Source organism: Peromyscus californicus, unplaced genomic scaffold (genome assembly GCF_007827085.1).
Source record: "Peromyscus californicus insignis strain IS unplaced genomic scaffold, ASM782708v3 Scaffold_3__1_contigs__length_106647218, whole genome shotgun sequence".
Taxonomy (NCBI): Eukaryota; Metazoa; Chordata; class Mammalia; order Rodentia; family Cricetidae; genus Peromyscus; species Peromyscus californicus.
The window spans coordinates 89591863-89617674 of record NW_026294551.1 but is presented as its reverse complement, the minus strand read 5'-3'; the positions used below and the strand labels follow the sequence as shown (position 1 = coordinate 89617674).

Sequence of the window (25812 nt, the reverse complement as noted above, 5' to 3'; positions counted from 1 at the left end):
AACACACTTCTGATTCTCACAGACTCAGGAAGGAATCATCATGGTGCTGTCTGCGGAGGACAAGGCCAACGTCAAGACATGCTGGAGCAAGATTGGCGGCCACGGTGCTGAATATGGCGCAGAGGCTCTAGAGAGGTGAGACCCGGGCCTCTGCTCTGTAAGGACCACGGGATCCAAAGCAGATCTGGTGCTCAGAGGGCAGGCAGCCCTACCTGTGCTGTCCTGTGACCGCCTCAACTCCCACCTTCTTCCCACAGGATGTTCAGTAGCTTCCCCACCACCAAGACCTACTTCCCTCACTTTGATGTGAGCCACGGCTCTGCCCAGGTCAAGGGCCACGGCGCGAAGGTCGCCGCAGCCCTGGCCACCGCCGCTGGCCACCTCGATGACCTGCCCGGTGCCCTGTCCGCTCTGAGCGACCTGCACGCTCACAAGCTGCGTGTGGACCCTGTCAACTTCAAGGTGTGTGCTCGGCCTGAGGGCGGCGGGGACAGGGGAGCAGGATCTGAAACCCGCAGAGAGGGCATGGGGCCCCTTAGGCCCATGGCAGGGAAACCAGTGATTCCAGAAAGGGAACCCGGGCAGCTAGGCGTCTACTGCCACGGACTGACCCTTCCTGTCTCCACAGCTCCTGAGCCACTGCCTGCTGGTGACCCTGGCCGCCCACCACCCTGCCGAGTTCACCCCCGCGGTGCATGCTTCTCTGGACAAATTCCTTGCCTCTGTGAGCACCGTGCTGACCTCCAAGTACCGTTAAGCTGGAGTCTCAGGGCTGCCTCCTGCCAGGCTTGCCTTCTGCCCAGGCCCTCCCCCCTCCCTTGCACCTGTACCTCTTGGTCTTTGAATAAAGCCTAAGTAGGAAGAAGCCTGTGTCCCTGGGTTGTCTGCATCTGCAAAGGTGCCATGACCGGTGTGGGGAAGCCACCAGGACCTAAGCGGTGGTTCTCAACCTTCCCAATGCTGTGACCCTCTAATACAGTTCCTCGCGTTGTAGTGACAAGAAATTATTTTGTTGCTACTTCATCAATGTAATTTTGCTACTGCTGTAAATTCTAATGTAACTATCTGGTATGCAGCATTATCTGCTATATGATGCCCAAAGTGTTCACAACACATAGCAGTGCCTCTAGGTCCCCTCGTGTCTAGGGGGACACATCCCTAGCCTGGGACTTAGGTCTTCTGTGCTGAGGCAGAAGGCCAGACAAGAGCAGGAGCAAAGAGAAGGGGAAGCGGAGGGAGGGGAAGAGGGACCAAGCAGGGTTTGTGGACAGCCTCTTGTCCTGCAGTACCTGGCTGGGTTCACTCCTACCCTGGGCTTCCCACCAGGTTCAACATGAATTTGCTGGAATACAGTTTCCTTCTCTCCTGCTACCTTTCAACACACACACACACACACACACTCACACACACACACACACTCACACACACACACTCACACACACACTCTCACACACACACTCACACACACACACTCACACACACACACACACACACACACACACACACACACACACACACACACAGACCAGAATTTCCAGGACTCCCCAACAGATGTCTGTTGCAGTCCTCCTTTGTTCAGAGTGACACTGACTCCTCTCTCACCCAGAAGCATGAGTGAAACTGGGGGTGAACAGTGCTACTGCAGACACCAAGTCCCTCTGCGCAGGCGCCACACCTTGTGCCACTCTTTGGACACTAATGTCCAAGGGCCATCAAGAGCTGAGGACTCACTCAGTCTTTGGAGCAGTCTTGACACTCATTTACCTACCCTGCACTGACGCCCCTCTCCACAGTAAAGGCAAGAGGCATAACCGAATTCCTACACACACACACACACACACACACACACACACACACACACACACAGAGGCCTTCTCCCTACAGAGCATGCTGAGTCTGGGGCAGCAGAAGGCTTGGCTCATCCATCCCAAGCCCTCCACTGACAGCTCTTTCTCCCTGAATCAAATGATCATGTTTGGAGAGTTCCTATCACAGGCCCTCTCAGGCAGTGATGTCCCTAATATGTCTTGTACTTTAGTGTGGGCTCTACTAGAAAACAGCTAACAATGGAGAGAGATCACAGGAGCATGTGGGTAGGCAACAGGGGGCATACATCTAAGAATGTCTGCTGTCCCTTTCTATCTTTCTACCTTTCTTCCTTCCTTCTCTTCCTTCTCCTTCCTTCTCTTCCTTTTCCTTCCTTCTCTTCCTTTCTTCCTTCCTTTCTTCCTTCCTTCCTTTCTTTTCTTTCACATAGGGCTTCATGTAGCCCAGGCTGGGCACCAACAATTTATGTGGCCCAGGATGACCCTGAGCTCCTGATCCTCCTGCTTCTAACTCCTGAGCACTGAGATTTCAGATGTGTCTCCATGCCCAGTTAGTGCAGTGCTTGGGAATTGAACTCAGGGCTGGATATGTACATACATACATACATATTGTATACATACACACACACGTGCACATATACACATGTGTACATATGCACATATTAAATGACAAACATTCTACCAGCTGAACTACATTTGCCCCTCACAATAGACTATTCTTCAGCCATTGACACAAAAGAGTAAATTTCTTATACTATGTGACTGATCCTTAAAAAAGTGTTGAATGAAAGAAGCCAATACAGCAAAGACCACACAGTGCATGGCTTCACGTTTGTAAAATATCAAAAAGGAGCAAATCCATAGTGACAGTAAGCACCCTCCAGGTTGGCAGGGGCTTTGGCAGTGGGTTGGATAGTTATGGCTAGTGGATGGGAGGCTCTATTTAGGTGAGGACCAGAGAAAACTTCCAGCTACAATATTCCACAGCTATTATATAGGCTAGGCTCACATCCCCAAACTAGACTGTTGAATATGCAGAGGCAGGTGTCTGGGGCGATTACCCACCAACCCCACAGTTCCCCAGAGTTTTCTTGAGTGTGAGCAGCAGGAAAGATTAGATAGAAGGATTTATATTGCAGAGATAAACAGATAGAAAATAAAGAATAGCCTCGAGAGGGGCTGGAACCTTTTCCAACGGGCCGACTGTCTCTGCCCCAGGGTATTTATAGAGACGCCAAGGGGTGGAGCAAAAGACCTCCTCCCCCAGCACAGCCAAGTGCAGACCATCTCAGACACCTGCACTCAGGCCGTGGTCCTAATTATCCTCTATGCGGACATGCTGGGTAAAGCCACAAGGAACCCAAAAATGGGCTCCCACATAGGTGCCAGAAATACTCTCTGATTCTTGCCCTATCCAGTCAGATGAGTCTAGGACCTACCAGTACACTGACCCCCACAAGCAGAGCACCTTGATCAGCACAGGGTACTTTTAGGAAACCCAAAGCACAGTATCTTTCCTTCTTGCTACATCATGAGTTCAAGGTCCCCAGCACTGGGACCCAGCTGACTGTTTTCATTTTCTGACAGTAACCTGTATGTGGTTTTTCCAGGGACATATAAATACAGAGTATCCCTAGGAACTGGCCTGGTACCAAGAGATTCCACAAATGATTGACACACATCCAGTTTACTAAATAAAATATGGTTAACTGAGATTCCTAACAAGCAGTAGGGGGTTACTAAGAAACCAAATTCATCCAAAGTCAACAGGTACCTGAACTCATCTACAAATAGATACAGTTCTATGTCTGTAGCACAAACCTGGACTTAGATACTCATGTAGAGTCAAAATAGCAGAAGAGGGGGTTGGAGAGATGGTTCAGGAGTAAAGAGCATGTACAGCAGAGGACCTGGGTTCAGCTCCCAGAACTGAATATCAGCTGGCCAGTCATCACCTATAATTCCAGCTTCAAAGGGGTTGATCCCATGCCCTCTTCTGGACTCCATAGGTGCCTGCATTCACATGTGCACAGGCAAACACTTAGACTGATGCTTATTTCTTATAATTAGCTCTGGCTGACCTATATGGAACTCACCATATAGACCAGACTGGCTTCAAAGCCATAGAGACCCACCTGTGTCTGTCTCCCCAGCACTAGAATTAGAGGTGTATGCCTCCATGCCCAGCTATATCTAGATAGATAGATAGATAGATAGATAGATAGATAGATAGATAGATAATTTTATTTTTACTTGTATGAGTGTTTTCTATGTTTGCTATATATCATGTGTATGCAGTGTCCTCGGAGGCCAGAAGAGAGTGATGGATCTCCTGGAACTGGAGATACAGATAGTTGTGAGTTGCTACATGTGTTCAGGAAATCAAATCCAGATTCTGTGGAGAGCAACCAGTGCTCCATCTGGGCAACTCTGGCTATCACAAATTTTAAAACAACAACAAAAAGTCACAGGGTGATGTGTGGTGGGATATGTCTTTTAACTTCAGTACTCTGGAGACAGAAGCTGGTGAATTTCTGCAAGTTCAAGACTAGCATATTCTACAAAGTGAGCACCAGGCTAGCAAGGGCTCATGGTGGGCCTTGCCTCAAAATTAAAAAAAAAGAAATAAACAAATAAGGCTAAAGTGATGGGTTAGAAATTATGAACATGTTCTGTTCTTACCCAGGACCCAAGCATTTCTCAGCATCCACATGAGGCAGCTCTCAAGAGCCTGAAAGCCCAGTTGTAGTGTGATCGGATGCCTCTGGCTTCCATGGACACTTCACACAGGGGCATAGACATATATACAGAAATAAAAATAAGAAAAAATACTTTAAATACCGTGTGATGGTGGCACACACCTTTAATCCTCAAATCCTCATACTCAGGAGGCAGAGAGAGGCAGGAGGCTCTCTGAGTTTGAGGCCAGTCTGGTCTACAGAACAAGTTCCAAGATAGTCAGGGCTGTTAAAACAGAGAAACCTTATCTCCAAAAGAAAAAAGACAAAAAATCCTTTAAAAAGATTTTCAATGTTTTTCTGTGTATGAATGTTTTACCTGCATGTGCCTGTGCACTGCAGTTGTGCCTGGTGACCATGGAGGTCAGAAGGGGGTGTCAGATCCCCCCACATGAAACTACAGTTACAGATGGTTGTCAGCCACCTTGTAGGTGCTAGAAATTGAACTCAGGTCCTCTGAAACAGCAACAATTGCTCAAACAGCTGAGCCATCTTTCAAGCCTCATCTATAGGATAGGATTTCTCTCTATAACTGCCTGGCTGTCCTGGAACTCAGTTTGTAGACTGGGCTGGCCTTGAACTCACTAAGATCTGCTTGCCTCTGTATTCCACATGCTGGGATTTAAACTTTGCACCGCCATTCCACCTGTCTTAGTTAGGGTTTCTATTGCTGCAAAGAGACTCAATGACCATGGCAACTCTTTTTTTTTTTTTTTTTTTTTTTTTTTTTTGGTTTTTCGAGACAGGGTTTCTCTGTGTAGCTTTGCGCCTTTCCTGGAACTCACTTGGTAGTCCAGGCTGGCCTTGAACTCACAGACATCCGCCTGGCTCTGCCTCCCGAGTGCTGGGATTAAAGGCGCGCGCCACCACCGCCCGGCCTCCATGGCAACTCTTATAGAGAAAACATTTAATTGGGGGCCCTCGTTTACAGTTCAGAGGTTCAGCCCATTATCATCATGGCAGGGAGCAGAGCAGCATGCAGGCAGATGTGGTACTGGTTACATCTTGATCAGATAGCAACAGGAAGTTGACTGAGACACTAGACCGTATCCTGAGCATAGGACACCAAAAAGCCTGCCACCACAGTGAGACACTTCCTTCAACAAGCTCATGCCCACCCCAACAAATCCACACCTCCTAAGAGTGCCACTCTCTATGAGATTATGGGAATTTAGGGGCGAATTATATTTAAACTACCACACTCGGCTACATATTTTTTAATTAAATAAAAATAATTCTAGGCTGGGTGGTGATTGTGCATGCCTTTAATCCCAGAATTCGGGAGACAAGGCCAGGAGGATCTCTGTGAGTTTGAGGCCAGCCTGCCTGGTCTACACAGTGAGATCCAGGACAGACACCAAAACTAGATGGAGAAACTCTGTCTCAAAAAAACTAAAAATAAATAAACAAACAAATAAATAAATAAATAAATCTCTAGGCACTGGAGAGGTGGTTCAGTGGCTAGAAGCACTGACTGCTCTGCTTTTCCAGAGGACCCTGGTTCAATTCCCAATATACACATGGCAGCTCAGAACTATCTGTAATTCTAATTCCAGGGGGGCTGACACCCACAGCAAAACACCAATGCACATAAAATAAAAATAAATAAATTAAAAAAATAATTCTCTAGATAACAGTAAAATATACCACAAGAACAAATAACACAAGACAAAAACCTTATCATAAGTGAATACGTAGGGTCGGGTGTGGCATCACATGTTCCTTTTTTTTTTTTTTGGTTTTTCGAGACAGGGTCTCTCTGTGTAGCTTTGCGCCTTTCCTGGAACTCACTTGGTAGTCCAGGCTGGCCTCGAACTCACAGAGATCCGCCTGCCTCTGCCTCCCAAGTGCTGGGATTAAAGGCGGGCATCACATGTTCTTTTTTTTTTTTTTTTTTTGGTTTTTCGAGACAGGGTTTCTCTGTGTAGCTTTGCGCCTTTCCTGGGACTCACTTGGTAGCCCAGGCTGGCCTCGAACTCACAGAGATCCGCCTGGCTCTGCCTCCCGAGTGCTGGGATTAAAGGCGTGCGCCACCACCGCCCGGCCTGCATCACATGTTCTTAATCAGAGCACTCCAGAGGCAAAAGCAGAGAGATCTCTGTCAATTCAAGACCAGCCTGGTCTACAGAGCACGTTCCAGGCCAGTGAGACCCTGTCTTAAAAAAACCAACGTGAACACTGAATGCATGTTTGTGTACTCCATCCCTGACTTGCTTGTGCAAACAGGCTGGAGGAGGATGGCTTGTGTAGCTGCAGTCTAGCAGGACACACAGCTAAGCAGCAGGTTGCAGCCAGATGCAGGTGCTCTAAGGAGTCTGAACACTGGTCTCACTGGAGAAGCTTCCACTGAGGGGTTGCCCTCTGCTTCCCTGGCTGTTAGCAGCAGTCAGAAACTCTCCTGTCCTCGGTCTCAGGCCACTGGCTCCGGGCTGGCATCTTTGACTGTCTGACTGGGTATTGTGTTCTGGAACTTCATCAAGGTTGCCAGGCCTTTCCCGGAAGGTGCCAGTGTATGTTGCAGTGGATACAGCTTTGAGGAGGGTGGCAAGTACCACATTCAGTGGCTTCTGGGCAGGCAAGGACTGCTCTGAGTACCTGGGCAGTTCATTCTTCCTCTCCCCTGTGGACTTGGTTCCCTCACAGCCTACTCATTTTTATTTTTTTTAAAGGTTTATTTTGTATTTTCAGTGGTGAGGATGCATGCCTGCGTGTATGCCAAGTGTGCAGATACCTACACAAGTCAGAGAGGGTAATGAACCCCGAGAAACTGGAGCTGGAGTTACAGGTGGTGCCCCACTTCACATGGCTGCTGGCAACCACACTCAGGTCCTCTGGAAGGGCAGCAAGCTCTCTTCACTGCTGAGCTGTCTCTCCGGCCACCTCATCTTTACTTATATGTAGGAAAACACATAAGATAAAAGCTAAAGTCCACCCAAGCTTCCACACCCTCTTGTGTTATCAATGGCAGAGAGTCTCTGTCATATCTCTGCACCCAGAGAGGGCTGAAGTAAAGTTTGGGACTGAGCCCAAAGTCCTCAATAAGTCTAAACAAAGACACATCTGGATGGAAAGAGGGATGGAGAAAGGGAGGAGGAGAGAAGGGAGGAAGGAGTGTGGAGGAGGGGAGAAGGAACAGAAGAGGAGGAGGGAGAGGAGAGGCCAGGAGAGGAGGGGAAGGACAAGAGAAGAGGAGCAGGGAGGGAAGAGAAGAGAGGAGAGGAGAGAAGAAGACAGGAGGGGAGGGGAGGGGAGAGAAGAAGAAATGAGAGGAGGGGGATTTGGCTGCTTTTGTGCTCCCTCAGACTAAGACTTACCCTTTAAGGGTCTCAGGGAGGAGAGACTGACACAGACTAGGTAGAGAGCCCTGGGCTCTGGTCATGGCATGTCCCTAACTCCCCAGCATCTTATCTGTCTTGTCCTCAGAGCCAGGATGAAGCTGGGGCTGGGGCAGAAGCAAGAGGTGCAGGGTAGGAAAGAGTAGGGGGCATGCTGCTGGGCAGTTCTGCAAAAGGATGATGTCTGTGCCCCAGGTAGTGGGACCCTCAAGTCTTACCAGACGCCTGTCTGGGGGAGGGGAGCAGGAAAGAGGAGGAAGCACCTGAATCTAAGGTTGGGGTCAGTACAGCTCCACCCACAAGCTTTTTGCTGCTCTGAGTACAGAGCTGACCTCCAAATACTGTAACCCCAGACTTCAGCACAGCCATCGTCCTCTGAGTCCATGACCAGGCCCTCCTTCCTGTGCCACACTCCAACCTCTTGGTCTGAATAAAATCTGTGTACATCTCAGTTGTCTGTGTCCCTGACATGTCAACAGAGAGCATGGTCCTACTGTCTTGTGCCAGAGGTCTTTCTGCAGCTGCACTGGGGGAGGCTAGCAAGAGCAAAAGGTGCAGACATGTCTCTGATCAAGGCCTCGGGGGAGGACTGGCCTTCAGGAAGTCCTCTCAGGAGCTGGAGAAGGAAAGTCCTAATAATATATGCCATTTCTTTTGAAATATCACTTGACCCATACCAGCTAAGCACAAAACAAACATCACAGCAGAACTAACTGTTTACACACACACACACACACACACACACACACACACACACACACAAACACACACACACACACACACACACACACACACACACACGGAAAAAAATTGACGGAGGGATGGAGGGGGGAAGAGAGAAAAATCAGAACGAATGAGAGAAAAGAGAGAAAGAAGAATTGGACAGCCATTTGGACTTCACACACTTTTTGTGATTCCAGTTGGGAAGTTAGTCCCTCTGCTCTGTCTCCCTCAAGCCAAGTCACAGAAGTTGGAACTGAGCCCAGGAGCTTCCACTGACCACCACCTCATGCTCTGTTTTATCATACATCTATTTCTGCAGTGCTGGGACTGAATCCAGAACCTTCCTCACACTAGGTAAACATTCTGCCATCCAGGTACATCTCCAGCTTCTTTACTATTGTTTGGTACTATAACAAAGATGGGGTCTCTCTGCAGAGGCTGACCTTGGATTCCTGGGCTCAGCCTGCCAGTACCCGAGGTTCCCCACCTGTGACACCAAAACCAGCTCTTGGTACTTTTCCTTTTCATCCATGGGAGCACTGGCAGCACTGGGCAGCTAAGATGAAGTCAGGGAGTCTGCTGGCCCGCCCTGCACTTCTCTGCTCTTAGGAGGCTGAGCCAGGAGGTTCACTTGAGCCAAAGGATTCCAGGCCACCCTGGACAACCCAGCAAAACCTGTCCACACAAAAGGAGGAAAGGGAGAGCTAGGGGGAAGAAGAGAAAGGAGGATCCAGGAGAGCAGAGTAGACACAGGAAAGAGAGAGGGAAGAGGGGAGAGAAGACAGGGGGAGGGCTCCTCTGTGGGTCCCTAGCATCTTACCCTTCTTGTTTCCAGAAGAGTGTGCAGGGTTAGAAAGGGGAGTGAGAAGCTGGGACCCAGGGCAAGGTGGAGGGGGATGGGCACTGCTCAGGCTGGTCTGAGCGACTTCCTTCTCTGCCCAAGGCACTGGGACCCTTACTTCATCCCAAACACCATCACTGGAGACAAACGAAGGGGCGAGAAGCACCCCAGAGGGTGATGAGGATTCCCTGCCCCCCCCCCCCCCCCCGGTGGAGGTCCATGGCCGCCTCCAAGAACCCGGGCGCCCCCTGCCGGCCTTGCTCTGCAGCGCACCGCCCTAGCCAGCCAGTGAGGGCCGACCCGAGGGCGTGGCCCAGGCGCCGCACGTATATAAGTGCAACTTGCTGCAGCTCCAACACACTTCTGATTCTCACAGACTCAGGAAGGAATCATCATGGTGCTGTCTGCGGAGGACAAGGCCAACGTCAAGGCTGCCTGGAGCAAGATTGGCGGCCATGGTGCTGAATATGGCGCGGAGGCTCTAGAGAGGTGAGACCCGGGCCTCTGCTCTGTAAGGACCACACCAAAGCAGATCTGGTGCTCAGAGGGCAGGAAGCCCCTACCTGTGCTGTCCTGTGACCGCCTCAACTCCCACCTTCTTCCCACAGGATGTTCAGTAGCTTCCCCACCACCAAGACCTACTTCCCTCACTTTGATGTGAGCCACGGCTCTGCCCAGGTCAAGGGCCATGGGGCGAAAGTCGCCGACGCCCTGGCCACCGCCGCTGGCCACCTCGATGACCTGCCCGGTGCCCTGTCCGCTCTGAGCGACCTGCACGCTCACAAGCTGCGTGTGGACCCTGTCAACTTCAAGGTGTGTGCTCGGCCTGAGGGCGGCGGGGACAGGGGAGCAGGATCTGAAACCCGCAGAGAGGGCATGGGGCCCCACGGGCCCATGGCAGGGAAACCAGCGATTCCAGAAAGGGAACCCGGGCAGCTTGGCGTCTACTGCCACGGACTGACCCTTCCTGTCTCCACAGCTCCTGAGCCACTGCCTGCTGGTGACCCTGGCCGCCCACCACCCTGCCGAGTTCACCCCCGCGGTGCATGCTTCTCTGGACAAATTCCTTGCCTCTGTGAGCACCGTGCTGACCTCCAAGTACCGTTAAGCTGGAGCCTCAGGGCTGCCTCCTGCCAGGCTTGCCTTCTGCCCAGGCCCTCCCCCCTCCCTCGCACCTGTACCTCTTGGTCTTTGAATAAAGCCTAAGTAGGAAGAAGCCTGTGTCCCTGGGTTGTCTGCATCTGCAAAGGTGCCATGACTGGTGTGGGGAAGCCACCAGGACCTAAGTGGTGGTTCTCAACCTTCCCAATGCTGTGACCCTCTAATACAGTTCCTCACGTTGTGGTGACAAGAAATTATTTTGTTGCTACTTCATCAATGTAATTTTGCTACTGCTGTAAATTCTAATGTAACTATCTGGTATGCAGGATTATCTGCTATATGGTGCCTAAAGGGGTCACAACACATAGCAGCGCCTCTAGGTCCCCTCGAGTCTAGGGGGACACATCCCTAGCCTGGGACTTCTGCTGAGGCAGAAGGCCAGACAAGAGCAGGAGCAAAGAGAAGGGGAAGCAGAGGGAGGGGAAGAGGGACCAAGCCGAGTTGTCTGCCCAGAATTTGTGGACAGCCTCTTGTTCTGCAGTACCTGGCTGGGTTCACTCCTACCCTGGGCTTCCCACCAGGTTCAACATGAATTTGCTGGAATACAGTTTCCTTCTCTCCTGCTACCTTTCAACACACACACACACACACACACACACACACACACACAGACCAGAATTTCCAGGACTCCCCAACAGATGTCTGTTGCAGTCCTCCTTTGTTCAGAGTGACACTGACTCCTCTCTCACCCAGAAGCATGAGTGAAACTGGGGGTGAACAGTGCTACTGCAGACACCAAGCCCCTCTGCGCAGGCGCCACACCTCGTGCCACTCTTTGGACACTAATGTCCAAGGGCCATCAAGAGCTGAGGACTCACTCAGTCTTTGGAGCAGTCTTGACACTCATTTACCTACCCTGCACTGACGCCCCTCTCCACAGTAAAGGCAAGAGGCATAACCGAATTCCTACACACACACACACACACACACACAGAGGCCTTCTCCCTACAGAGCATGCTGAGTCTGGGGCAGCAGAAGGCTTGGCTCATCCATCCCAAGCCCTCCACTGACAGCTCTGTCTTCCTCCCTGAATCAAACGATCATGTATGGTGATATTTCATTTTGTACTAAAATGTTATTTGTATGTTAATAAATAAAGTTGCCCTTGGGTCAGAGCTATTAGCAAGCCATAGGAAAGCCAGGCGGTGGTAGCGCACGCCTTTAATCTCAGCACTTGGAAGGCAGAGCCAGGCGGATGTCTGTGTGTTCAGGGATACAGCCAGCATTGGATACACACACCTTTAATCTCAATACTAACCATACAAGACTGGAGGTCTATACAGACAGGCAGTGACGAGGCGGTCATGTGGTTGGGTTTACAACCAATGAGAAGGCAGAACCAAAAGTCTTTATAAAGACTTTAACACAGGAAGTAGCTCTCTTTTTCAGAGAGGTAGAACCACCGCAGGAGGAAAGGTAAGGTTTTAGCTCTTAGCTCTGACCTCTTGGCTTTCTTGTTTGCATTGGTTCTGTGTTTCTTATTTAATAAGATGGTTGGTTACATCTACAATCATGTTTGGAGAGTTCCTATCACAGGCCCTCTCAGGCAGTGATGTCCCTAATATGTCTTGTACTTTAGTGTGGGCTCTACTAGAAAACAGCTAATAATGGAGAGAGATCACAGGAGCATGTGGGTAGGCAACAGGGGGCATACATCTAAGAATGTCTGCTGTCCCTTTCTATCTTTCTACCTTTCTGTCTGTCTTCCTTTATTTTTTCTCTTTCTTTTCTTTGCCTCTTTCTTTCTTTCTTCCTTCCTTTCTTCCTTCCTTCCTTCCTTCCTTTCTTTTCTTTCATATAGGGCTTCATGTAGCCCAGGCTAGGCACCAACAATTTATGTGGCCCAGGATGACCCTGAGCTCCTGATCCTCTTGCTTCTAACTCCTGAGCACTGAGATTTCAGATGTGTCTCCATGCCCAGTTAGTGCAGTGCTTGGGAATTGAACTCAGGGCTGGATATGTACATACATACATACATATTGTATACATACACACACATGTGCACATATACACGTATGTACATATGCACATATTAAATGACAAACATTCTACCAGCTGAACTACATTTGCCCCTCACAATAGACTATTCTTCAGCCATTGACACAAAAGAGTAAATTTCTTATACTATGTGATTGATCCTTAAAAAAGTGTTGAATGGAAGAAGCCAATACAGCAAAGACCACACAGTGCATGGTTTCATGTTTGTAAAATATCAAAAAGGAGCAAATCCGCAGTGACAGTAAGCACCCTCCAGGTTGGCAGGGGCTTTAGGAGTAGATTGGATAGTTATGGCTAATGGACAGGAGGCTCTATTTAGGTGAGGAAAAACTTGTGTAAGTGGGTATTTGTGATAACATTGTGAATGGACAAAATGTAACTGATTTGTACACATCAAAGATAGCTTAACTACACAGGGCCTTGTGGCATATGCCTGTAATCCCAGAACTTGGGTGGTAAAGCAGATTCACACACACACAGAATGACAGAGACAGAGAGACAGAAAGAGAAATAAAATCTTTAGTGTAGTATGCCACATAGCACCAAGGGAGTGCATCCCTGCTTCTTGCTATCATCACTGAGATACATTGTAGGCATCCATGAGATTATTCTCCCCAAAGAAACTTGTCCTTGGATCCAGGCATATAATATTTCTCATCCACTTAATTATCATAATTCCAAGTATATATATTTTTGTTTTGTTTTGTTTTTTTCTAGGCAGAGTTTCTCTGTTTAGTTTTGGTGCCTATCCTGGATCTCGCTCTGTAGACAAGGCTGTCCTCGAACTCAGAAATCTGCCTGCCTCTGCCTCTGAGTGCTGGGATTAAAGGTGTGTGCCACCACTGCCCGGCAAAGAATATATTTTTGAAGCAGATTTGGAATTTATTAAAAGAGATTTTGTGTGCATGAGGATTTGGGGGGGAGGGTAGAGTCAGGGTCTCATTGTGTAGCTCTGGCTGGCCTGGAATTCCCTAGGTAGATCCGAATGGTCATGAACTCACAGAGATCCCTTTGCCTCTGAGTCCTGGGTGCTGGGATTAACCTGTGCCTCTGCCACCACACCCAGTTTAAAAGGGATTTTTAATGTAGATTTAAATTTCTTTAATTTTATCTTATACATATGGGTGTTTTGACTTCATGAGTGTCTGTGCTCCATTTGTATGACTGTGGAGGAAAAGGCTTGGATCCACTGGACCTGGATTTACCAATATTGTGAGCTGCCTTGTGTGTCCTGGGAATCAAACCCAGGTCCTCTGGAAAAACAGCCAGTGTTCTTAATTGTTAGGCCATCTCTCCAGCTCCTTTAAATGTAGATTGAACTATGTGGGATTTAATGAAAAGAGACATGCTCCAGGAAAAAATAAGATAGAACCAAGTATGGTTATGCGCTCCTGGAGGGCAAACCAAGAAGAAGCAATCCTTTTCAATAGTGAGTGAGAAAAAAACACCTATGAAATATCCTAAGGACTAAGAGGGCAGGATAAATCGGCGTGCCAAAATGCACACTAAAACCCATTGTAATACGGTTAGTAGTACATATTAGATACCATTGTCCATACACTAAATACTTAAAAACTTGAGGCTTTCGGGGTCAGAGAGACAAAGGGCTGGAAGCCCAAATTGAACCTGAATTTGTGAACACCCAGGCGACCTGGAACGCTGCAGCGCCCCCTGGCGGCACCCTAGGTTTCGAGCATCTTTGCACACAGCTGGGAAGGAGAGCGCAAAGCCACAGCACAGAGAAGATGGCTCTGTCCCAGAGCGACCGTGCGCTGGTTCTCGCTCTATGGAAGAAGATGAGCAGCAACGTTGGAATCTACGCGACCGAGGCCTTGGAGAGGTATGGACCCAGTCTGGCGCCCTCGGGCTCATCTTCCAATGGACGGCGAGGCGAAGGCGGGCTCTCTACACCTCCCGTTCCGGATGCACCCAACTCAGTCTTCCCACAGGACCTTCGTGGCTTTCCCCTCCACCAAAACCTACTTCCCGCACATGGACCTGAGTCCCGGCTCTGGCCAGGTTAAAGCCCATGGCCAAAAGGTGGCCGATGCACTGACTCTCGCTGCCCACCACCTGGACGACCTGCCTGGTTCTCTGTCTGCTCTCAGTGATCTGCATGCTCACAAGCTCCGTGTGGAACCCGCTAACTTTCAGGTGAGCTGCATTTGTGGTTGCTGCTGACGCGGGTCCCTTCAGGTTGGGTGTCTGTTGGGGAGAGATAAATGAAAGGCGGGGTGGTTCTCTCTCTTCCTTCAGTTCTTCAACCACTGTCTGCTGGTGACTCTTGCCCGGCATTATCCAGGAGACTTCAGTCCAACGATGCACGCCTCTCTGGACAAGTTTCTGGGCCTTGTGACTTCGGCACTGGTCTCCAAATATCGCTGAGGATGTATCCTAGTATCCCAAAGCAAGGTTCCAAGAGGCGGGAATTGCAGCTGAGCGGGAGTCACAGAACTCCTATGGGAGTTCCTTGTATTTTGTTTTGGTTTGTTTTTTTGTTTTGAGATAGATTTCTTCGTCTTATGTAACCCAGCTTGGCTTCTCAAATCCATAATATAGACTAGGTTGTTCTTGAACTACTGGGCCTTCTGTTTCCACCCCCATCTCCAACCGACCTCCCATCCCCCACGCCCACCTACCAGTACATGGATTACAAGGCTTACATGGCTCACACCTGGCTCCACAGAGACGCTTTTTATTTTAATTCAACCCTTTGTTTTCTATGTTGGAGGTGAGAAGGGAGGCCTCCTGCATGCCAAAGTTCTCTGAGCTGTAGAAAATGTAGCTGGCAGGGCAAGTCTGGGCAGGGAGTGAATAAATTCAATCTTTAGATTAGAACAGGAAGAAAGGTTCTGTAGAATACAGTGCAAAGGGCAAAGAGCTGGGTGGTAGGTAACAAGAGTACCACCTGCAGCTGGAGGACCTGTCCTAGTACCTCCACATGTCCCCAGACACCAGAGGAGCCTCAGGCCATCTCCACTGTGGACATCTAGGGCACCGAGTTACAATCCATGCCTTTAGCCTTAGCCACATCAGTTGCTGCAGAATGGTAGCTTTTGTCTTTCAGAAGGGTGACAGGTATAAAGGTCATGGGTCAGCATAAGTGACAATGCTCAAAACAACCTCTTCCCCAGCCATCACCCTCCCTTGGGGTTACCGTGTTTCTCCAGACTCTGCTCAGAGCCTGGTCCAATTGCAAGGTAGTCAGCTGCCTGGAGCCATGCATGGGGTGCACAGTTAAATGAGGATGCCAGTGGGTGTCCAGGACACACTGGGTACTGTCCCAGAGAAATTCACAGTCATTGAATTTCTACCTGCCCAGATCAACCATGCCCATGGTATGTGAGTATGTATTCTGGGGATTTCAAGCATCAGTGAGGCTATGCCTAAAGCATTCTATGCAAGACTCAATTTCTTTAATGAGGTGATTCCAGCACTAAAGCCTGTCATGTAGAAAAGTGACAGGGGACCGCCAACCCTGCCTTCATTGGTCTTAAGAGAGGGGGACAGTCATTTCTTTGGACTACCTAAGATCAATCATGTTTATGGCAGGAACCTGATTTTAACCTACCACCCATTGGCTACATCTTAGGCTAAGGAACGTGTCTGAACATCTGTTAGTCAGTCTTGCAGTTCTCTGACATAAGGCAAACTGTGTCCTGTTTGAACAAATAGAAGAAACTGAATTCATCTCCCAAGGCACATGCACGACCCACACTTCTGTGACATGGGGTAAACACTGACAGAGTGGAACTACATAGAGAAAAAACCACCAGAGACGTGTTATGGTTAGTCACACACAGGGCCGACTGGGCTAAGTGCACTCAGGAGGCTGATAAAGCCTTGTTTCTAAAGTGTCTGGGAAGGACCAAAAAAAGCATCCAGAGTGACACTTCCTCTGCACAATACTGGAGATCGCCCATCCACCAGGGGCCTGGAAGGAAGAAAAGGGTCTTCTTTTCCTAACCTGGACATCCATGTCCTTGTGCCATGGCCTCTGGGTACTCTGACTGGGGAGCAGTATGAAGATCATTGGCCCCCCTGGATCATGGTCCTTTAGGTTCACATGGGATTGATTGACACTGGCACAAGGTTCCTGGGGCCCCAGGTTGCAGGTGGCAAATGCTAGGACTTTCCATGCTGTAAAGAAACAGGAGGACTGACCTATACCAGCTAAACCTACAGCCACAGACCAAACAGAACAATAGTTTGTGATGGCACTAACTTGGATCCCAGCTATTTCTGTATCTGAGGCAGGGAAATCTTAGGTTCAAAGACTGTCTGAGATGTATAATAACACACTCACCTTAAACACCACCACCACCAGGCAATGGTGTTGCATGCCTTTAATCGCAGCACTCAGGAGGCAGAGGCAGGTGGATCTCTGTGAGTTCCAGGCCAGCTTGGTCTACAGGACGAGATCCAAGACAGGCACCAAAACTACACAGAGAAACCCTGTCTTGAAAAAAAAAAAAAAAAAACAAAAAAAAAAAACGACAAAAGGCAGGACTGGAGATAGAGCTCAGGAATAGGGCCCCTGTATTACATAGGCAAAGGTTTGATCTTTAATAGCACAAAATAACAAACAAACATAAAGCAAATTAAAAATAAAAATAGACTGTTGGCTGTACATTTAGCTCATCTATTTGTTGGCAGATATTTCTTTCCTTCCTGCCAGTTCCCAAATAACCTACACAGAGACTTAATATAAATTGTAAATGCTTGGCCAATAGCTCAGGCTTGTTTTTTAGCTATCTCTTACATTTAAATTAACCCACATTTCTTATCTATGCTTTGCCACATGCCTTGTTACCTTTTCTCAGCATGGCATCTGCTGGTGACTCCTCCAACTTCACCCTTCTTCCTCCTAGCATTCTGTTTGGCTCTCCTGCCTAACTTTATCTTGTTCAGCTATTAGCCAGTCAGCTTCTTTATTAAACCAATCACAGTGACATATATTCACACAGAGTAAAGGAATATTCTGTTTGGGATGTCTTTCTGTATGCTGTGAATATATGCTGTTCCCATTGGTTAGTAAATAAAGCTGCACCGGTCTATGGCAGGGCAGGATGGAGCCAGGCGGGAAAATCCAAGAGAGATAATGAGAGGAGAAAGGAGAGTAGAAGGAGACACCGAAATGCCTTCCAAGGAGCAACATGTAATGGGACACAGGTAAAGCCACGGACATAGATAAATAGAAAGGGGTTAATTTAAGATCAAAGAGCTAGCTAGCAGGAAGCCTGCCATAAGCCATACAGTTGGGAATTAATATACATCCTCTGAGTCATTATTTTATAAATAGCTATGGGACCATGGGACCAGGTGGGACTGGAGAAAACCTCTAGCTACAATATTCCACAGCTATTATATAGGCTAGGCTCACAACCCCAAACTAGACTGTTGAACATGCAGAGGCAGGTGCCAGAAATACACTCTGATTCTTGCCCTTTCCAGCCAGATGAGTCTAGGACCTACCAGTACACTGACCCCCACAAGCAGAGCACCTTGATCAGCACAGGGTACTTTTAGGAAACCCAAAGCACAGTATCTTTCCTTCTTGCTATTTCTCATGAGTTCAAGATCCCCAGCACTGGGACCCAGCTGACTGTTTTCATTTTCAGACACAAAGGCTGGAGTGTGGTTTTTCCAGGGACATATAAACACAGAGTATCCCTAGGAACTGGCCTGGTACCAAGAGATTCCACAAATGATTGACACACATCCAGTTTATTGAATAAAATATGGTTAACTGAGATTCCTAACAAGCAGTAGGGGGTTACTAAGAAACCAAATTCATCCAAAGTCAGCAGGTACCTGAACTCATCTACATATAGATACAGTTCTGTCTGTAGCACAAACCTGGACTTAGATACTCATGTAGAGTCAAAATAGCAGAAGAGGGGGTTGGAGAGATGGTTCAGCAGTAAAGAGCATGTACAGCAGAGGACCTGGGTTCAGTTCCCAGAACTGAATATCAGCTGGCCAGTCATCACCTATAATTCCAGCTTCAAAGGGGTTGATCCCATGCCCTCTTCTGGACTCCATAGGTGCCTGCATCCACATGTGCACAGGCAAACACTTAGACTGATGCATATTTCTTATAATTAGCTCTGGCTGACCTTGAACTTACCATATAGACCAGACTGGCTTGAAAGCCATAGAGACCCACCTGTGTCTGTCTCCCCAGCACTAGAATTAGAGGTGTGTGCCTCCATGCCCAGCTATATCTAGATAGATAGATAGATAGATAGATAGATAGATAGATAGATAGACAGATAGATAGATAATTTTGTTTTTACTTGTATGAGTGTTTTCTATGTTTGCTATATATCATGTGTATGCAGTGTCCTCGGAGGCAAGAAGAGAGAATTGGATCTCCTGGAACTGGAGATACAGATAGTTGTGAGTTGCTACATGTGTTCAGGAAATCAAATCCAGATTCTGTGGAGAACAACCAGTGCTCCTAAACACTGAGCCATCTGGGCAACTCTGGCTATCACAAATTTTAAAACAACAACAAAAAGCCAAAGGGTGATATGTGGTGGGATATGTCTTTTAACTTCAGTACTCTGGAGACAGAAGCTGGTGAATTTCTGCAAGTTCAAGACTAGCATATTCGACAAAGTGAGCACCAGGCTAGCAAGGGCTCATGGTGGGTCTTGCCTCAAAATTAAAAAAAAAAAGAAATAAACAAATAAGGCTAAAGTGATGGGTTAGAAACTATGAACATGTTCTGTTCTTACCAAGGACCCAAGCATTTCTCAGTATCCACATCAGGCAGCTCTCAAGAGACTGAAAGCCCAGTTGAGTGTGATCTGATGCCTCTGGCTTCCATGGACACTTCACACAGGGGCATAGACATATATACAGAAATAAAAATAAGAAAAAATACTTTAAATACCGTGTGATGGTGGCACACACCTTTAATCCTCAAATCCTCATACTCAGGAGGCAGAGAGAGGCAGGAGGCTCTCTGAGTTTGAGGCCAGTCTGGTCTAAAGAACAAGTTCCAAGATAGTCAGGGCTGTTAAAACAGAGAAACCTTATCTCCAAAAAAAAAAAAAAAAAAAGACAAAAAATCCTTTAAAAAGATTTTCAATGTTTTTCTGTGTATGAATGTTTTACCTGCATGTGCCTGTGCACTGCAGTTGTGCCTGGTGACCATGGAGGTCAGAAGGGGGTGTCAGATCCCCCCACATGAAACTACAGTTACAGATGGTTGTCAGCCACCTTGTAGGTGCTAGAAATTGAACTCAGGTCCTCTGAAACAGCAACAATTGCTCAAACAGCTGAGCCCTCTATCAAGCCTCATCTATAGGATAGGATTTCTCTCTATAACTGCCTGGCTGTCCTGGAACTCAGTTTGTAGACTGGGCTGGCCTTGAACTCACTAAGATCTCCTTGCCTCTGTATTCCACATGCTGGGATTTAAACTTTGCACCGCCATTCCACCTGTCTTAGTTAGGGTTTCTATTGCTACAAAGAGACTCAATGACCATGGCAACTCTTATAGAGAAAACATTTAATTGGGGGCCCTCGTTTACAGTTCAGAGGTTCAGCCCATTATCATCATGGCAGGGAGCAGAGCAGCATGCAGGCAGATGTGGTGCTGGTTACATCTTGATCAGATAGCAACAGGAAGTTGACTGAGACACTAGACGGTATCCTGAGCATAAGAAACCAAAAAGCCTGCCCCCACAGTGAGACACTTCCTTCAACAAGCTCATGCCCACCCCAACAAAGCCACACCTCCTAATAGTGCCACTCTCTATGAGATTATGGAAATTTAGGGGCAAATTATATTTAAACTACCACACTCGGCTACATATTTTTTAATTAAATAAAAATAAATCTAGGCTGGGTGGTGATTGTGCATGCCTTTAATCCCAGCATTCGGGAGAGAGAGCCAGGAGGATCTCTGTGAGTTTGAGGCCAGCCTGTCTGGTCTACACAGCGAGATCCAGGACAGACACCAAAACTAGATGGAGAAACTCTGTCTCAAAAACACCAAAAATAAATAAATAAATAAATAAATAAATAAATAAATAAATCTCTAGGCACTGGAGAGGTGGTTCAGTGGCTAGAAGCACTGACTGCTCTGTTCTTGCACAGGACCTGGGTTCAATTCCCAATATACACATGGCAGCTCAGAACTGTTTGTAATTCCTATTCCAGGGGGGCTGACACCCATAGCAAAACACCAATGCACATAAAATAAAAATAAATAAATTAAAAAAAATTCTCTAAATAACAGTAAAATATACCACAAGAACAAATAACACAAGACAAAAACCTTATCATAAGTGAATACGTAGGGTCGGGTGTGGCATCGCATGTTCTTAATCAGAGCATTCCAGAGGCAAAAGCAGAGTGATCTCTGTCAGTTCAAGACCAGCCTGGTCTACAGAGCACGTTCCAGGCCAGTGAGACCCCGTCTAAAAAACCAACGTGAACACTGAATGCATGTTTGTGTACTCCATCCCTGACTTGCTTGTGCAAACAGGCTGGAGGAGGATGGCTTGTGTAGCTGCAGTCTAGCAGGATACACAGCTAAGCAGCAGGTTGCAGCCAGATGCAGGTGCTCTAAGGAGTCTGAACACTGGTCTCACTAGAGAAGCCTCTACTGAGGGGTTGCCCTCTGCTTCCCTGGCTGTTAGCAGCAGTCAGAAACTCTCCTGTCCTCAGTCTCAGGCCACTGGCTCCGGGCTGGCATCTTTGACTGTCTGACTGGGTATTGTGTTCTGGAACTTCATCAAGGTTGCCAGGCCTTTCCCGGAAGGTGCCAGTGTATGTTGCAGTGGATACAGCTTTGAGGAGGGTGGCAAGTACCACATTCAGTGGCTTCTGGGCAAGGACTGCTCTGAGTACCTGGGCAGTTCATTCTTCCTCTCCCCTGTGGACTTGGTTCCCTCACAGCCTACTCATTTTTATTTTTTTTAAAGGTTTATTTTGTATTTTCAGTGGTGAGGATGCATGCCTGAGTGTATGCCAAGTGTGCAGATACCTACACAAGTCAGAGAGGGTGATGAACCCCGAGAAACTGGAGCTGGAGTTACAGGTGGTGCCCCACCTCACATGGCTGCTGGGAACCACACTCAGGTCCTCTGGAAGGGCAGCAAGCTCTCTTCACTGCTGAGCTGTCTCTCCGGCCACCTCATCTTTACTTATATGTAGGAAAACACATAAGATAAAAGCTAAAGTCCACCCAAGCTTCCACACCCTCTTGTGTTATCAATGGCAGAGAGTCTCTGTCATATCTCTGCACCCAGAGAGGGCTGAAGTAAAGTTTGGGACTGAGCCCAAAGTCCTCAATAAGTCTAAACAAAGACACATCTGGATGGTAAGAGGGATGGAGAAAGGGAGGAGGAGAGAAGGGAGGAAGGAGTGTGGAGGAGGGGAGAAGGAACAGAAGAGGAGGAGGGAGAGGAGAGGCCAGGAGAGGAGGGGAAGGACAAGAGAAGAGGAGCAGGGAGGGGAGAGGAGAAGAGAGAAGAGGAGAGGAGAAGAGGGGAGAGAAGAAGACAGGAGGGGAGGGGAGGGGAGAGAAGAAGAAAGGAGAGGAGAGGGATTTGGCTGCTTTTGTGCTCCCTCAGACTAAGACTTACCCTTTAAGGGTCTCAGGGAGGAGAGACTGACACAGACTAGGTAGAGAGCGCTGGGCTCTGGTCATGGCATGTCCCTAACTCCCCAGCATCTTATCTGTCTTGTCCTCAGAGCCAGGATGAAGCTGAGGCTGGGGCTGGGGCAGAAGCAAGAGGTGCAGGGTAGGAAAGAGTAGGGGGCATGCTGCTGGGCAGTTCTGCAAAAGGATGATGTCTGTGACCTAGGTAGTGGGACCCTCAAGTCTTACCAGACGCCTGTCTGGGGGAGGGGAGCAGGAAAGAGGAGGAAGCACCTGAATCTAAGGTTGGGGTCAGTACAGCTCCACCCACAAGCTTTTTGCTGCTCTGAGTGCAGAGCTGACCTCCAAATACTGTAACCCCAGACTTCAGCACAGCCATCGTCCTCTGAGTCCATGACCAGGCCCTCCTTCCTGTGCCACACTCCAACCTCTTGGTCTGAATAAAATCTGTGTACATCTCAGTTGTCTGTGTCCCTGACATGTCAACAGAGAGCATGGTCTTACTGTCTTGTGCCAGAGGTCTTTCTGCAGCTGCACTGGGGGAGGCTAGCAAGAGCAAAAGGTGCAGACATGTCTCTGATCAAGGCCTCTGGGGAGGACTGGCCTTCAAGAAGTCCTCTCAGGAGCTGGAGAAGGAAAGTCCTAATAATATATGCCATTTCTTTTGAAATATCACTTGACCCATACCAGCTAAGCACAAAACAAACATCACAGCAGAACTAACTGTTTACACACACACACACACACACACACACACACACAAACACACACACACACACACACAAACACACACACACACACACACACACACACACAGAAAAAAAAATTGACGGAGGGATGGAGGGGGGAAGAGAGAAAAATCAGAACGAATGAGAGAAAAGAGAGAAAGAAGAATTGGACAGCCATTTGGACTTCACACACTTTTTGTGATTCCAGTTGGGAAGTTAGTCCCTCTGCTCTGTCTCCCTCAAGCCAAGTCACAGAAGTTGGAACTGAGCCCAGGAGCTTCCACTGACCACCGCCTCATGCCCTGTTTTATCATACATCTATTTCTGCAGTGCTGGGACTGAATCCAGAACCTTCCTCACACTAGGTAAACATTCTGCCATCCAGGTACATCTCCAGCTTCTTTACTATTGTTTGGTACTATAACAAAGATGGGGTCTCTCTGCAGAGGCTGACCTTGGATTCCTGGGCTCAGCCTGCCAGTACCCGAGGTTCCCCACCTGTGACACCAAAACCAGCTCTTGGTACTTTTCCTTTTCATCCATGGGAGCACTGGCAGCACTGGGCAGCTAAGATGAAGTCAGGGAGTCTGCTGGCCCGCCCTGCACTTCTCTGCTCTTAGGAGGCTGAGCCAGGAGGTTCACTTGAGCCAGAGGATTCCAGGCCACCCTGGACAACCCAGCAAAACCTGTCCACACAAAAGGAGGAAAGGGAGAGCTAGGGGGAAGAAGAGAAAGGAGGATCCAGGAGAGCAGAGTAGACACAGGGAAGAGAGAGGGAAGAGGGGAGAGAAGACAGGGGGAGGGCTCCTCTGTGGGTCCCTAGCATCTTACCCTTCTTGTTTCCAGAAGAGTGTGCAGGGTTAGAAAGGGGAGTGAGAAGCTGGGACCCAGGGCAAGGTGGAGGGGGATGGGCACTGCTCAGGCTGGTCTGAGCGACTTCCTTCTCTGCCCAAGGCACTGGGACCCTTACTTCTTCCCAAACACCATCACTGGAGACAAACGAAGGGGCGAGAAGCACCCCAGAGGGTGATGAGGATTCCCTCCTCTTCTCCTCAACCCTCCCCCCCCCCCCCCCCCGCAGTCCCGGTGGAGGCCGATGGCCGCCTCCAAGAACCTGGGCGCCCCCTGCCGGCCTTGCTCTGCAGCGCACCGCCCTAGCCAGCCAATGAGGGCCGACCCGAAGGCGTGGCCCAGGCGCCGCATGTATGTAAGTGCAACTTGCTGCAGTTCCAACAGTTCTGATCTTCGAAGACTCAGGAAGGAATCATCATGGTGCTGTCTGCGGAGGACAAGGCCACCGTCAAGACTGTCTGGAGTAAGATTGGCGGCCATGGTGCTGAATATGGCGCAGAGGCTTTAGGAAGGTGAGACCGGGGCCTCTGCTCTGTTAGGACCATGGGATCCAAAGCAGATCTGGTGCTCAGTGGGCAGGCAGCCCTACCTGTGCTGTCCTGTGACCTCATCTCTTCCTCCTACAGGATGTTCGAAAGCCACCCCACCACCAAGACCTACTTCCCTCACTTTGATGTGAGCCCAGGCTCTGCCCAGGTTAAAGCCCACGGCGCAAAGGTCGCAGATGCCCTGGCCACCGCTGCCGACAACCTTGATGACCTGCCCGGTGCCCTGTCTGCTCTGAGCGACCTGCAAGCTCACAAGCTGCGTGTAGACCCTGTCAACTTCAAGGTGTGTGCTTGGCCTGAGGGCGGCGGGGACAGGGGAGCAGGATCTGAAACCCGCAGAGAGGGCATGGGGCCCCTCAGGCCCATGGCAGGGAAACCAGCGATTTCAGAAAGGGAACCCAGGCAGCTAGGCGTCTACTGCCACGGACTGACCCTTCCTGTCTCCACAGCTCCTGAGCCACTGCCTGCTGGTGACCCTGGCCGCCCACCACCCTGCCGAGTTCACCCCCGCAGTGCATGCTTCTCTGGACAAATTCCTTGCCTCTGTGAGCACTGTGCTGACCTCCAAGTACCGTTAAGCTGGAGCCTCAGGGCTGCCTCCTGCCAGGCTTGCCTTCTGCCCAGGCCCTCCCCCCTCCCTTGCACCTGTACCTCTTGGTCTTTGAATAAAGCCTAAGTAGGAAGAAGCCTGTGTCCCTGGGTTGTCTGCATCTGCAAAGGTGCCATGACCGGTGTGGGGAAGCCACCAGGACCTAAGCGGTGGTTCTCAACCTTCCCAATGCTGTGACCCTCTAATACAGTTCCTCCCGTTGTAGTGACAAGAAATTATTTTGTTGCTACTTCATCAATGTAATTTTGCTACTGCTGTAAATTCTAATGTAACTATCTGGTATGCAGGATTATCTGCTATATGATACCCAAAGGGGTCACAACACTGTGGTGGTATTTTACTTGTACTGAAATGTGTTTTTAATTGTATGTTAATAAATAAAGTTGCCTGGGGGTCAGAGCTATTAGAGCCATAGCAAGTGTGTGGCAGCGGTGGTGCATGCCTTTAAGGACCTGGAGGGCGGTACATTCAGGCAGTGACGAGGCAGTCACATGTTTGGGTTTACAACCAATGAAAAGACAGAACAGCTAGACTATATAAAGACACACACAGGAAATAGGTCCCTTTTTTGGGAGAGCTCTCTTGGCTGAAGAGGATCCCTGAATCAGGAAGGGTGAGGCTCTTAGCTCTGACCTCTTGGCTTTCTTCTCTGAATGGGCTCTGTGTTTCTTATTTAATAAGACCGTTGGTTACATCTACACAACACATAGCAGCGCCTCTAGGTCCCCTAGAGTCTAGGGGGACACATCCCTAGCCTGGGACTTAGGTCTTCTGTGCTGAGGCAGGCCAGACAAGAGCAGGAGCAAAGAGAAGGGGAAGCGGAGGGAGGG

The 25812-nt window shown here is 48.9% G+C and overlaps 4 protein-coding genes across 5 annotated transcripts; all 4 read left to right on the top strand.

The window, feature by feature from the left end:
• LOC128123026 (hemoglobin subunit alpha-like) lies at positions 1-865 on the top strand. Its single transcript, XM_052758951.1, has 3 exons — positions 1-135; positions 258-462; positions 629-865. The coding sequence occupies exons 1-3, from the start codon at positions 41-43 to the stop codon at positions 755-757; spliced, it is 429 nt and encodes a 142-aa protein (XP_052614911.1). The 5' UTR covers positions 1-40; the 3' UTR covers positions 758-865.
• Positions 866-9817: 8952 nt separating this feature from the next.
• Positions 9818-10679, top strand: LOC128122964 (hemoglobin subunit alpha). Its single transcript, XM_052758865.1, has 3 exons — positions 9818-9952; positions 10072-10276; positions 10443-10679. Exons 1-3 carry the CDS (start codon positions 9858-9860, stop codon positions 10569-10571), a joined length of 429 nt encoding a protein of 142 aa, XP_052614825.1. The 5' UTR covers positions 9818-9857; the 3' UTR covers positions 10572-10679.
• A 1697-nt stretch (positions 10680-12376) lies between these two features.
• On the top strand, positions 12377-15128 carry LOC128122963 (hemoglobin subunit theta-1-like). Of its 2 annotated transcripts, XM_052758864.1 has the most exons (3): positions 12377-14462; positions 14572-14776; positions 14879-15128. In XM_052758864.1, the coding sequence occupies exons 1-3, from the start codon at positions 14368-14370 to the stop codon at positions 15005-15007; spliced, it is 429 nt and encodes a 142-aa protein (XP_052614824.1). In that variant the 5' UTR covers positions 12377-14367; the 3' UTR covers positions 15008-15128. The 2 variants fall into 2 exon arrangements, with proteins under 2 accessions (XP_052614824.1, XP_052614823.1); XM_052758863.1 differs by having other exon boundaries at positions 12384-14776.
• An 8941-nt stretch (positions 15129-24069) lies between these two features.
• LOC128122962 (hemoglobin subunit alpha-like) lies at positions 24070-25058 on the top strand. Its single transcript, XM_052758862.1, has 3 exons — positions 24070-24336; positions 24451-24655; positions 24822-25058. The coding sequence occupies exons 1-3, from the start codon at positions 24242-24244 to the stop codon at positions 24948-24950; spliced, it is 429 nt and encodes a 142-aa protein (XP_052614822.1). The 5' UTR covers positions 24070-24241; the 3' UTR covers positions 24951-25058.
• Positions 25059-25812: the final 754 nt, after the last annotated feature.

Excerpts from the sequence above, each read along its gene's own strand:
- LOC128122963 (XM_052758863.1), top strand. The coding sequence starts at position 14,465 with ATGGACCCAGTCTGGCGCCCTCGGGCTCATCTTCCAATGGACGGCGAG. Across the intron at positions 14,777-14,878 it reads TGGAACCCGCTAACTTTCAG|TTCTTCAACCACTGTCTGCT; the intron begins GTGAGCTGCATT and ends CTCTTCCTTCAG.
- LOC128122962 (XM_052758862.1), top strand. The coding sequence starts at position 24,242 with ATGGTGCTGTCTGCGGAGGACAAGGCCACCGTCAAGACTGTCTGGAGT. Across the intron at positions 24,337-24,450 it reads GGCGCAGAGGCTTTAGGAAG|GATGTTCGAAAGCCACCCCA; the intron begins GTGAGACCGGGG and ends TTCCTCCTACAG. Across the intron at positions 24,656-24,821 it reads TAGACCCTGTCAACTTCAAG|CTCCTGAGCCACTGCCTGCT; the intron begins GTGTGTGCTTGG and ends CTGTCTCCACAG.
- LOC128122964 (XM_052758865.1), top strand. The coding sequence starts at position 9,858 with ATGGTGCTGTCTGCGGAGGACAAGGCCAACGTCAAGGCTGCCTGGAGC. Across the intron at positions 9,953-10,071 it reads GGCGCGGAGGCTCTAGAGAG|GATGTTCAGTAGCTTCCCCA; the intron begins GTGAGACCCGGG and ends TTCTTCCCACAG. Across the intron at positions 10,277-10,442 it reads TGGACCCTGTCAACTTCAAG|CTCCTGAGCCACTGCCTGCT; the intron begins GTGTGTGCTCGG and ends CTGTCTCCACAG.
- LOC128123026 (XM_052758951.1), top strand. The coding sequence starts at position 41 with ATGGTGCTGTCTGCGGAGGACAAGGCCAACGTCAAGACATGCTGGAGC. Across the intron at positions 136-257 it reads GGCGCAGAGGCTCTAGAGAG|GATGTTCAGTAGCTTCCCCA; the intron begins GTGAGACCCGGG and ends TTCTTCCCACAG. Across the intron at positions 463-628 it reads TGGACCCTGTCAACTTCAAG|CTCCTGAGCCACTGCCTGCT; the intron begins GTGTGTGCTCGG and ends CTGTCTCCACAG.